The sequence below is a fragment of the Mycteria americana genome, chromosome 1 (assembly GCF_035582795.1).
Source record: "Mycteria americana isolate JAX WOST 10 ecotype Jacksonville Zoo and Gardens chromosome 1, USCA_MyAme_1.0, whole genome shotgun sequence".
Taxonomy (NCBI): Eukaryota; Metazoa; Chordata; class Aves; order Ciconiiformes; family Ciconiidae; genus Mycteria; species Mycteria americana.
The window spans coordinates 28,032,581-28,045,403 of record NC_134365.1 but is presented as its reverse complement, the minus strand read 5'-3'; the positions used below and the strand labels follow the sequence as shown (position 1 = coordinate 28,045,403).

Sequence of the window (12,823 nt, the reverse complement as noted above, 5' to 3'; positions counted from 1 at the left end):
CTGGCCAGGATCATTATCTGCCTTTTTTTTGTTGGTAGAGACATCATTCTAACTCTTTTAAACTCTTGCAGTTTTGGAATAGGGAGATAGCAGCATGTAGCTACTTTGTTTCACTGTTTACCAGAGTGCAACCTTCCACATCCTACTCCAAAACCAAAGCTTTATTTGAAAAGGATTAAGGTCAGAGGGGTGATGCTGCCTGATACAAGTCCTGAAAGCAAAGGAAATGGCAAGTTTTTATATTCTTTCTAAACTACATTTATGGTTATGTTTTTACTAGCAATGAAAGAATTGGTAGTTTCAAAAACATTTCCTTCTGCATCCGAAAGACAACATATAGGCTATATTTATGCCTCTCTCTAAGACACTACAACGCAATAGCTCCATCAGAAATATTAGGTAGTGCTCAGTGTTGGCAAGCGCGTAGTACTTTGTGTGATATGGCCATCATCCATTACCATTTCCTCTCATCTGCTTTCATCGTGTTTCTAGGATTTCTTGCTGAAAAAAGAATATAAAGCCCTGGAGTATAATCTAACAACCACTGGGGTTGAGCTGGACAAAGTAACAGCATTTTGGGATGAGGTTAGTACTTCTACCCAAACTTAAAACACAGACTGTATCTTTTTTACCAATATTTGCCTTGGTGTTTTCTAAAAAAAGCAGCCTACACTCCATTTTAACTGGCTTCAGCTATCAGCAGGCAAGGAATATATGGCAAGTAATTAATGCATGATATCAAATTATCCATAGTTGAGAAACTTTGGAAGAGACCTTTTAATAAGTGCTAAGGCCTGTAATAAGTAGTTATTTCTGATTTAAGCCAGCCTGAAAACAGAATCAGGCTGTAGCATGTACAAACATTGGAAAGCAGTTCTATAATAGGCAAATTTTGTTTGTGTCCACAAATTTTGGAGCAAGTACGATATATACATTTAAATATATATATTAATATAATATATAATATAATATAGAATATAATAAATATGTTATAGGTAGGAAAAGTAACATCAGAAAAGTAAGTTCATATGTTTTCTTAAGTCCATAGTATGATATACATGTCTGCATATGCCTGTTTGTTTTATTTATTTTTTTACGTACATACAAATACACATCTGTGTATGTTGCAGGGAATTGGAGAGCTGTTTGTAAAAGCAAACCAGGAAAACAACAACAGCAAAGCTCCTAGCACTGACAACAATCTCTTCTTCAGTAATTTTCCGCTTCACGCCTCTCCTGTTCTTCAGGATATAAATTTCAAGATTGAGAAGGGAGAGTTGTTAGCTGTTTCTGGATCTACTGGAGCAGGCAAGGTATTTCTATTTCTGCTGTTTCAACAAAAGCCCTAATAATTTTAAGGAATAATATCGTGTTATCTGTATTGTTACCTGTATTGTTACTGTATTCTTGCTATCCTGTGCTCACTGTAAAAATGATGGTTGCAGGAAAAAGTATGAATAAACTCCAAGTTTCAATAAGACGGCCAATAGTTATTTGAAGTTTTACTCTGTGGTCAATATGAGAAAGAGTTTGCTGGATATTTTTTGTACATGCAAGGATACAGACTTAACAAGGAAACAGCAATTTAAATTACAAAACTATCTTTCCGTAGGAAGTAAAAGGAGATTTGCAGGAATAATGCAGACTGAAACCTAAAGTTAATGCTCATGGTGAGAATCTCCCTGCCTTTAAAACAATAAACTGGAGGACACAGCATAGATATACAGATGGCTCAGTGTGCTAGCAGGCAGACTTTTTTTTTCTCCTGCCTTGCTAACATTTTAAGGAAAAATTTGAACATGAGATGGCAGTAACCTGACAAGCCTGACACGGGTTAGCCAGGTAACTAGGACGCGTGCCCTGGACATGTGGTATACCTGGGCACTTGCGCTCCGCTTCCTGCAGCTCCTCGCTCAGACAGGCTCCCTGAGTCCCAGGGGAAAGCCTGGGGAGGTGCTGCTGAAGATGATGGTTTCCTGAGAAAAGTTGTGGTTTAGATTAATCATCATTTTCAAACCCCAAAATGTTACCAATACATTTAGTTTGCAAATAACACATCTGATTAACCTCATTAATATATACTGAGTTGAACTGTAATACACTTATTCGCTTTGAACAGCAAGTAATTAGATAAGTCTTTCGTCTTACCTGGCTTTTCTGAGGAGATGAGAAAGTCAAAACAAACATTCATTATGCGTTTGGCAACTTTTCTTTTCCTGTTTAACAAATTATTGGTGAACATATTCTGATTTCTTTTACTTGCATTGGGTAAAATCTTTGGTCTGTTGGAGTCAATGGCAAAGGACCCATCAATTTCAATATGATCAAGGCTTCTATATTATTTTTCAGTAATGATACCAATAGGAAAGAGCCAGGACATGAGGTTGTCCTCAAGCTGATATGTTGAGGTGCATTTTACTGTGATACTTCTGAATTTACAGAATAGTTTTCCTACGTTGCTGATAATCTCTGATGGCTATTGCTAAAGCTGATACTTGTAATACAAAAACATAAACTAGAAAGCGCTGAAGGACATATGTATATCTCCTTTATTCAGCTACTTAGGAAATTGAGGAAAATTCAGATCACACTGAGCAGTTTATGTGAGTATATACATACAACAAATTTGCGCTTTTCAAGGCAATAAAGATAAAAGGCCTATAATATTATCCAAAAGATGTATATTCCAGGAATTGTCAGGCCTGTGAAGCAGACTGCACACTTATTTTATCTATAACAGGTATGAAGCCAGACATCAGCTCTCTAATACTGCTTCAATATTAGATAGGATTGAGTTTGGAGTTTTTTTCCCATTTATGTTATATGGCACAAGATATACTAGTTTAACATCCAGTGTGCAAAACATACTAAGCAGCTGTCCTTTGCAAGATCAGAAACTTCTTACTCAGCATTTTGGAAAATTCAGATTCTGGTATAATAGAAAGACTCTCGTAAGAATCCCCCTGCATATTGTATAACTTGTCAAAGGATATCTGGGCTTGACAGCATGAAACTGTGACTTAGACAGATTTTTAGATCTTTGGCTGTTACGTCCCAGCTTTGTTGACTGTTTATTAGTGATAAGAACACCACTGGAATGGCTCTGTAACATATTTTTCCTTGTATTTCTCAATTCTGTTCTTTGATCTAGTAGCCAGTGATGTGTGACAAGGTTACTACAAGCTACTGATTAACTTTGAAATTATAACATGTCAGTACTGAAATTGCAATCAATTCTTTTATGAAGGGAAATAGTAAATATACTTAGGTCATGTATTCACGTAGATGAGTTAACAGTTACAGAGGAAAATTCAGATCACACTGAGCAGTTTGTGAGTAATTGTATACACATACACAAAGAAATTTCATTTTTCAAGGCAATACAGATGAAAGGCTTATGAACACTAGCAAAATTGTAAACATGAATTGTGTTGTACAAAGAACAAACAAAATAGCCACTGATAATGTTAGAAATCAAATAACATTCTCCATAAATACTAATACCTTATGTCTGTATATGTCTCACAGATACTCACATTTTTACCTTGTAAAATTACTGGAAGTTTAATTAAAAATACATACTTTTGCAGCAGCATGCCTTTTTTACAAGATATCTTACACAAACTTTATCGTTCATTGAATGAAATTTCTCTCATTTCAGAGGTCTTTCAGAACCATACGTGTCACGAAAATCTCCGCTAATTGCAGCTTGTACTAGATCAGTACTTATAGGGACACTCTTTACAAGACAAATGTACCATTTAAGTGACTTAGCAGAGTGACTCTTTTTGTTTAGCATTTCTTATTGTTGTACAGATCTCTGATATATTAACCATGTGTTAATGATTTTTCAGACTTCTCTTCTGATGTTGATAATGGGAGAATTGGAGCCTTCACAGGGTAAACTTAAACACAGTGGAAGGATATCCTTTTCACCTCAAGTCTCCTGGATCATGCCTGGAACAATAAAAGAAAACATAATTTTTGGTGTATCCTATGATGAATACCGATACAAGAGTGTCATCAAAGCCTGCCAACTAGAAGAGGTCAGTCGTCTAGGAGTCTTAAGACCTGTGACCCAACCCAAGTGAAAAACCCCAAAGAATAAGTCAGGGAGTGGAGCTTTAAGTAAGTGAGACATTTCTGAGATTTAAGGAACTCAGCCTGGCATCCCAGTTTTGTGGAACTACAAGTCAGCCTGTTGCCAGCTCCTTGGGAGATACACTGACAGTACCGGTTCTGGTAGTTTACACAACAGGAGCTAAATAAGCTGGCTCAGATATTATAAGTCTGCTTTCTCAGTCTTCCTTGCTAATTAATAACCTGTGTAAACATATTAATGTTAAGGAAATGATGTAAAAAGTATTGTTCCTACAAAATTTTTTTCATGTTTCTTCCCCATAAAGAAGCTTTTCCTTACAATCTTGGAAATTAACCCATTTTCCTCCTTTCTTGTGCACTTCAAAAATGGGTCCAGGGATAACTAGAACTCTGTGCCAGAAACCTGAGTTATTTGGAGGAAAATCTTGACTGAAGTTGGGTTTTTCTGTGTGCACATTGAAAATTCTCACACTGGAAATTATTGCAGGATCGATCTTTATGTGACATGTAGCCCACAATTAGTACAATGACGTGGAAATGTCCTTGTGTGTGTTTGATGTTGCCAGAGGGTAGTGTAGGAAAAGATATCTTTTTACATTGCAAGGTACAAAAGGAGCCAGCATTTTAGACCTATCCACCCTTATTTCTGTGCCTTAAGATCAGGCATTTTGTCTGTAACATGTAGATGAAAACAATAAATATTTACCTGTATTGAATAGGATCTGTCTTTAGGCCATACAGTGAAACATATTTTCCTTTAGCGCCAGTCAAGCAAGAAAACAATAGCCAGTCTGTTTAAAAATAACATGAGGTTACTGCGTTTTATCTCAGAGCAGGGTATAGTTAAGTAATAAAGTAATCTTTTCTTATATGTTTATGGCCATTTCAGCTTGTGCTTGGATTGTGGTTTGCTGGAAATCTTTGAAAACTTCAGAAGACAAGAGAATTAACAACTTCTGTGTCAGGCTTTCTGAAGAGAGTAGTCCTTAACTCCAGTCTTAAAAGTTGTAGTTAATGCCAAAGCTCCAAGAAACAACTGGTTTCAGCAGTTCAAAGCTGTCCTTGCCCAAAGAGGCTTCCCAGCCCAGGCTCTTCCTAGAGCACAAGGTGGTTAATGATGGCTCAGTGTCTCGGTGTTGTTGGGACGGCTTGGTGGCTCAGTGTCAGTGGGATGGCTCAGTGTCTTGGTGTTGGTGGGACGGCTCGGTGTCTTGGTGTTGGTGGGATGGCTCGGTGTCTCGGTAGGCTGCAGCTCCTTTGTTCTCCAAACAGGCTCAATCAAGCCAGCTTTCATCTGTGTTGGTGCAGCTCTGTGCAGAATGATATGCTTCACCTCCTAGCAGGGCTCATTATTTGAGATCAAGTTTGATACTTACAAGGATATTTTCTTCTGGACTGAAGCTGAATAAATTGGGCTGGCCTGACGAGAAGGCAGAATGGTCTGGAAGGAAGCCAAACGCATTGCCTTATTGCTATTATTATGCTTTCTAGTCTTGTTAGCTTTCACATCTTAGTTACCAAACAGGACTTAGTATGGCAGATTGAAGGATAGATTTCAAATATTAATTCCCTGTTTATTCCCCAGCGTGACCTTTTAGGGGTTTATTACAACAAAGGTTATTGCATTGTTGGATTGGGGTTGTGTGTGTTCTCATTCTTCAGAAAAGAGAGGTACCAGAGGGTTTTTGCCTGAGGGAGTTCACTTTGCCCCCTTTGCAACTTTCCTAGGTATTTATATAGTCCACCTGAATGTAGGCCTGTTGCTGAGTCTAGTTCTTACATGGGCTTTTCAAGGTGAACCGAAGATTGGTGATAAAAGAGACTTTATTTCGTTATTGCACATATGCTGAAAGCCAGTTAACATACAGCTCTTAACAGTGGCTAAGTGAGATTTACTTCCAAGCTCCATGCTCGCAAAAACTTTTTTGGGAATACAAAGCCATCTTCTTTGACCCAGAGGGCAAATAGATGTGTTGTTACTACTGCAAAAAGTAGCAGTACTGCTTTGCCATCTCCACCATCACCCTATAGAGGAACCATACTGAAGATCAAGTCCAATTCCTAAATTTGATGTCTTTTTCCCTTTGTCTTCATTAGTGCCAATAAAATACTACAGGTTACCCTATGTGGGTCACGTCATGCCATATATATAGGTTTGGGGCTTCCTGACACACCATGAATAGCCTGTCCATCAGCAGAACAGTACACTGAAACTGGGTGAATTCATACAAGGTGCTCCGCGCTTTGTTTTAGGTCTATCGTGATATGCAAATGATATTAAGCAAGTGTAACTTAAATAATTTGGGGTGAATTTTCAGAAAAGTCAGTGCTAAATTTTTCTGCCCGACTTTTTGGATTGGTACATAGTTGATTTGCTAAGGAGTTATCACTCACAGCCTCTTTAGAGTTGCTAAGTATTTGAGGTAAATTTATCTCAAAGTAATTATGAAAGATGGAAAGTGCAAGTAAATATTTCACAGAGCTTTCCATATTTTCAGGTGTCCAAGAATAAAATTTTCACTGTATAGGAAATCAGATCTTTATTTAGAGGTTAGAATGTGTTATGTGTTAGATTTTTATTCTGTAAAGTCCTAAAGTATGGCAAATCTAGTTATATTAACCATTACCTAAAAAATAGGCGGGCTTTGGTAGGTTTTTCTTGCATGGAAGAAGGATTTTTGATGTTTTTCTAAAACATATTCTTGCAGCTTTACATTTTGTTCTATTTGTGTATGGAACCATCAAAAGGAAGGTTAAAAAGATGGTTTCTTCTCTATTGAATTTTGACTATTCACCATTAACATTACTGGAAAGTAATGAAACTATGAGCAACAAAAGGATTTTCTTTTATTTCTTTTATATCTTTTATTTCTTTTATTTCTTTTATGAACTCACATAAGTTTATAGCAACTTAGAACACTAAAATGGGACATTTTTTAGTCCAAAGAGTTCAGGTAGCTACATGTTGTACTTCCTTGACTTGTATACTCAGCTTAAGAGATTTCTGCCTTCGGCTTCTTATTCTTCTTGCCTTGCTGCAATTCACCTACCCTCCAGTTGTGCCAGTACACCTGTTCATGATGTCGTACCATGAAACAGAAGATGAAGATTAAAAAGAAAATGATTATGATATATTGGAGAACTGCATCCCTCATAAATACTCTGCCAGGATAGTTTGACAAAGTGTGTTTGTGTAGTGCACAATACATTAGGACCTCAGACTGTGCCTGGGTTTACAGGCTCAATTAGTGTGTACACGTCTCTCAAGTATCCTTTTTTCTCATGCATAACATAACTGTTGTCTCACCCGATGTCCATCACACAGGTGCGTGACTGAGGAACGGTCAGACGCAGTGAATCACGTCATACAGTAGGTACTGGTCTGTGAGACTACGTGTGGGAAGCAAGTGCTTTAATGGTGCTCCTTTGAGTGTGGTCCCACTTGATGGCACACGTGTGGCAGCAGTATAGTGTCACAGGTTTCATTCATGGTCCTTGGTCCTCACAGCTCTGCTCTGTAGCCTTCTCTGGCACGTGGAGATACCAAGGGCAAGGGACACCACAGTGCAACCCTGTACGAGCGTGTAAGATCTGAGTTGTTGAAAGGATGCACAGGAAAGACAGTTGTGTGTCGAAGGCTCAGTGAGGGAAGTTTGTCGGGTCTAAGTACCACTGCTTGTCATAATTTCAGGATGATACTTTATAGATACATAGTACTGAAGAAGCATGAGAAGGGTTCTGAAATGCATCTCTGTGCAGGAGTAAAAGCGTGCCTTAAGGTACTTGTTAAACTTCCGTTTGTACAGCTTCTATGCGTATTTTTATGGTAGTGTAGCCTGCTTTATATGTGTAAAATGATTCAGGACTTTATTATAATTACATTACTTGATTATATTTTTCCTTTGAGGGTAAGTAGGGCATCAGGGGAGGTAAAATCATGTTTTACAATGTGGTTCTAATTACGGGAGTTTGGAAATGGGCAGAAGTTAAGAGGAGAGAAGTGGAAGGTGATAGAACAACAGGAAGACTGCTTTGGAATTGAGATGAAGGGACTGTAATTAAGAGTTACCTTAGCGTTCTTGGTATCCTATAGAAACATCCTTGCTGGTAAAAATTATTTCTGAAAGCCCAGCACAGACTAAATACCTCTGCAGTGAGATGTAAGTGGTGCGTAGACATTGCCTGTATTCTTGTGTAATGCTAAACTCAAGGGAATGCCAATACATTTAAATTACATGATACATTCTGTGAAACATCACAGTAAAAAAAATTTTACAAAAAAGCATAGGAGAAGGGCTGCTTGTTCCTTCTCCACTGCCGCCTTCTGCTTTTTTCCTTTCTTTGAGAAATAGTGAATATTTTAGCAAGCAAGCAGGGAGAGTACCTAATTTAACACATCTTCTGAAACGAAGGTCCGAGTTTGCAAATATCAAAGTAAAGGCTTTCAATTTCTAGATCAAACCATTCTAGCACAGATCAATAGTCTTTACTATTTGTCCTTTATTCAGAAGCTTTTTTGAAATTAATTGTTTGAATGGGTTTAATTGTGAGTGTGCAGGTATTATCACAAATCTGTTACCTTTAAAATCTTAAATTGGCACACTATGTAATTAGTATGGACTCTGAACTAATTTCCTAAAAACAGTCCCCATAGGCAAGCTTAAAGGTACTTGAAAAGTAAGATAAGATGAATTGGTGCTGCCTTGGCTTATGCTACTTTTTGTTTTTGACAAGGTGTTTTACCCTTTTTATCGAGTACTTTTCATCACATTCATGATAAAAATCACTTAGCAAGAGAAGGTGAACTTTTGCCTAGCACTTCAAATTAAGGACCAAGTATGAACAATAACACTGAGAAACCATCCTGCATAATTAATTGATTTTTCTTCTCATTGCTCGATAGCAAAAGCCATTGGGAGATGTGAGCTGGATGAGTTTATATGTCTATGGAAACTTGCTACTAAATTTGAAGTAATTCCACAAGTGTAACTTCCCTGGAGATTGAAGGGTTGTATTAATGTCATGGCAGGGATAACATGAATATAACTGGGAATTCGTAGGGGTAACCAATTGGGTTTGCAAAATCCTTATTACTGATGTAACGAAAAATGGGGAAGGAATGCCAGATTTTTAGATTGAAAAATCAGTATTAATAGCCTACTATACACGGGGTGTGGGATTTTTTTTGGTTTTAGCACTTGCTAAGTTAAAAACGTAAAACCTTTGGACAATTGAAACAGGAATCTTTGTGTCTAAATGCTGTTAACATTGAACAAAATCATCCTAAGAGAATGCGTTCCTCCAGTCAAGACTGCAGAAGCAGGCCCATTATAGTTATTCTTGTTAAAAAATAAACAAGCATCATAACCCATTTGAAGGAGTGCAGTAATTCATTAGTTTTGAAACCATACTTCCATGACTTCTGTTTTTACCTTTTTGCAAGGTAAGATAGATATTTTTCCACCTAGTTAGTTCATTTGATCCTTCAATAGTTACCTAAGAGGCCATAAACACATAATGGCAAACTACCTTTACGAGATTACCACTCTTAAAGTAAACACATGTTCTGATTTGAGAGGCACCAGCTGCTCATGAATGTAATGTTTAACATGGCACGCAAATAGAGGAAGTGTTTCCATGTGAAATCAAATCATATAATAGTACTGAAGAAATCTGTGGCCAGATCCTGTGTTTTTCTGAGCTGGTTTTACAGGGAATGCAGGACAGTCATTTTCATCTAAGAACTTAGATTATAGAAAGAATAGCTAAAGAAAGAGACGTTCAATATGCCAAGCCCTGGCATATTTGTGTTCCTGCGTGTTCCCGCGTGTTCGACGTCTCCTTGCCAAGGATGGCATCCATCCCTGGGTGGCGAGTTCACTGCAATGTCAAGGATGCCTTGAAACAGAAATACATATCCTTGCATCCCACTGTACTGCTCCAGCCCCTTTTATCTGTGCTGGTTTGGGGTTTCTTTGTTTGTTTGTTTTTTATTAGTTGGTTGGTTGGTTGGTTTGGGGGTTTTAGTTGGCAGGTAACTAAATCAGTAGGAGTTGGGAGGTTATTATGTCAGTGAGTGAAATACTTTGTGCCCTGTTTTTGTGCCTGTTTTTCACAAGGGATATTGGCAGATTACAAAGTGTGTGGAAGGGAGGAACAATAATGATTCAAGTCTGGAATCGAGTGTTTTGTTGTAAGTAATTCTCTACAAGAGGCTACTAAGAGGTAGCTTGGTTACCTAATCAGGTACATGTCTACAGTGTAAACTATGTGACAGCAAGTTACTTAGCCTGTCTTCATAGCTGGGGAGAGCAACAGGCATGTCAAGGTGAAGTTCATCTCATCCTAATGTAAACAGCTAAAGTAGCATAAATGCCTCTTTCAGGCAGAAAGTCCACATAATATGTCAAATCTCCCACTACAACCATTGCTTCTCAGACACGTGGGCCCAAAGCTGGCTGCCTTTATACTTTTTCCACCTTGCACTGGTATGATCCACTGGCATGAGCAGACTCCTATAACTGAAACCAAAATCACAGGCAGGTCAGCTGTGAAGCTGCTGACACAGCGAGTTCCCTGGGGGAACTGGAAGAAAATAGGCTAGCACAGTTTCTTTATAGCAGGGGAGCATCTCGATTCGAGAAAAAAATAGACTCAAACTCCCAAATGCACTGACTTCAAGAAGTTTTTCAGCGATCAAGTAAATACGTTTAACAGAGCCCCTCTGCAATGTTCTGTGTTGATATCGTTTAGTTAAAAACCTGTTTCAGTCAAGACAGGTCTCCCCACCCCTTTCCCTGTCTTAGGTACAGGGCTCTGGACTGATTACCTTGGACGTTGTCCTATCTTCTGTGTCACTTCTGGAATTGTATTTAATTCCCTTACCCTGCATTTAACCTACCCACATGCGGCATACTGACTACTTCACGTTTCAAAAATCTGTTCCACGGGAATGTTTCACTATAGGGAAAGCGAGTTTTGCCAGCATTCGTGTGAGTTTTGGGTGAGCCTGACACTCCGCTCAAGGTCATAAACTCTTGCGAAAACAAAGCTTATGCTTTTGGATCATGAATCCTTCACAAATGCTTCAGCTGAAATCTAACAAAAGCTTCGGCTTCAGGAATCATAGGCAGAGAGAGGAGAGTTACCTAAAAAAAATAAAATTTAAAAAAGTAATTTCTGATTTGAAATACTTTAAAGAGGTCTGGTTTTCTGGCTTCTGGCCCAGGAAAATGAGGACTTGAGTATGTTCAAGCTGGTTACCCAAAAGCCAAGATAGAAAAAAATACTGAAAATTCTTCATCTTTTAAAAATTAACAGAAATATTCATTAGTAGGTATGAGTCTGAAACACAAGACTTGATTTCAAAACTTTAAAACTTCAAATTTTGCAGTTTAGTTCATATCTGTGTTAGTTTCAAGATAATTTCTTTTCTGAAAATTAGGACAAATGGAAAGTTATGCTTTCTCAAAATGACATTTCCAGTTAATTATCTAAAGATTTTTAGTAATCACTGAATTAAAACCTGGAGGTTTGTTTTAGTTCCATTTCTACCTCATTGGTGTACTAGAACTGAATACGATTGCTTGGAAGTACAGAAATAATCATGTTAGTGAGAAAGCAAGTAACAGTAATTTTTCCTTATAACTAAAGAGAAAAACTATCAAATACGGTGGAACAGTATTGCAGCTCCTGCTTGAAACCCTTGGTGCTGCTTCTGTTTAACTTATTTTCAGCTTTACCTGGCATTTTATACAATAAAGGCTTCAGTATTTTTCTTCTAATTTATTCCAAATAGGCCATACTACAGAAAGGGAATTGCAAAATGTATTCAGCGGCAGCTTCTCTAAAACACAGAGAGAAAGAAGGGGGTGAAAAAGAGAGTACTTTGGTAGGTGAGAAGGAGGTAGCAATGTGAATGGGGGCATTTTCTGGGAACTGTGAAAATAAAGATAAGGAATGTTAATGGCAATGAAGAAAAAGAAGGAGGCAGAGATAGTAAAGAAACTGGCACTGTAGAAAAAAACCAAAGTGAAATAGAGGGAAGGGTTAGTGAAGATGAAATGGAGAGAGTCAAGACCACTGCTCTGTTCCATCAGTTTCATGACTGTTTTGTCTTTTTGGAGGGGAGGCAGAAGAGGGAAGATCAAAAGCCACATCATTAAGGACATATTTAAGGAAGAAAGAGGGGCCCCATAAATAAAATACATATGTTCCATCATTAAAACTGCTTGAGTAGTTTGAGTAGTCTTGGATATACAAAGCAACTATTTGCTGAAAGGCATGGTTCTTAGAAACTATTTTCTGTCATGCTTTATTATCTTAATTGTTGCTAATGATTTATCAAATTATTTTGATAACAAACAATCTCTACAGAAAAGACTTGGAGTGTGAAGTCCATTCTGAGGTTTCCTTTTTTTTTAACGAGACCATATTTCCTATTAACCCTGGAAAGAGATATTACCTTAAACTGTCTCAGCTCTATTGTTCCATTCCAAGCCCAAAGGTATTATGAGGGTCATCCCTTTGCTGCTGGGGTAGATGAATATAACATTTACACTGTTAAAAATGTAAACAGGTATTAAAAGATGTGCCTTCTCCTTGGGTGTACAACTTGAGATTTGTTAGCTCCTGATATTAGAAGCGCCCACAAAAGTAATTAATGTCTGTGGGAACTGTGGGGGGTTTCTTCTCTGAATAGTTACCAATAGGTTTCTCAATT

The 12,823-nt window shown here is 37.8% G+C and overlaps 1 protein-coding gene across 1 annotated transcript in view; it reads left to right on the top strand.

The window, feature by feature from the left end:
- The window catches only part of CFTR (CF transmembrane conductance regulator), an 82,385-nt gene that overhangs the window by 19,803 nt on the left and 49,759 nt on the right, over positions 1 to 12,823 (top strand). Inside the window, exons 9-11 of the mRNA XM_075495742.1 lie at positions 493 to 585; positions 1,131 to 1,313; positions 3,855 to 4,046. Coding sequence (XP_075351857.1) covers positions 493 to 585; positions 1,131 to 1,313; positions 3,855 to 4,046 — 468 coding nt within the window. The remainder of the gene's footprint in view (positions 1 to 492; positions 586 to 1,130; positions 1,314 to 3,854; positions 4,047 to 12,823) is intronic.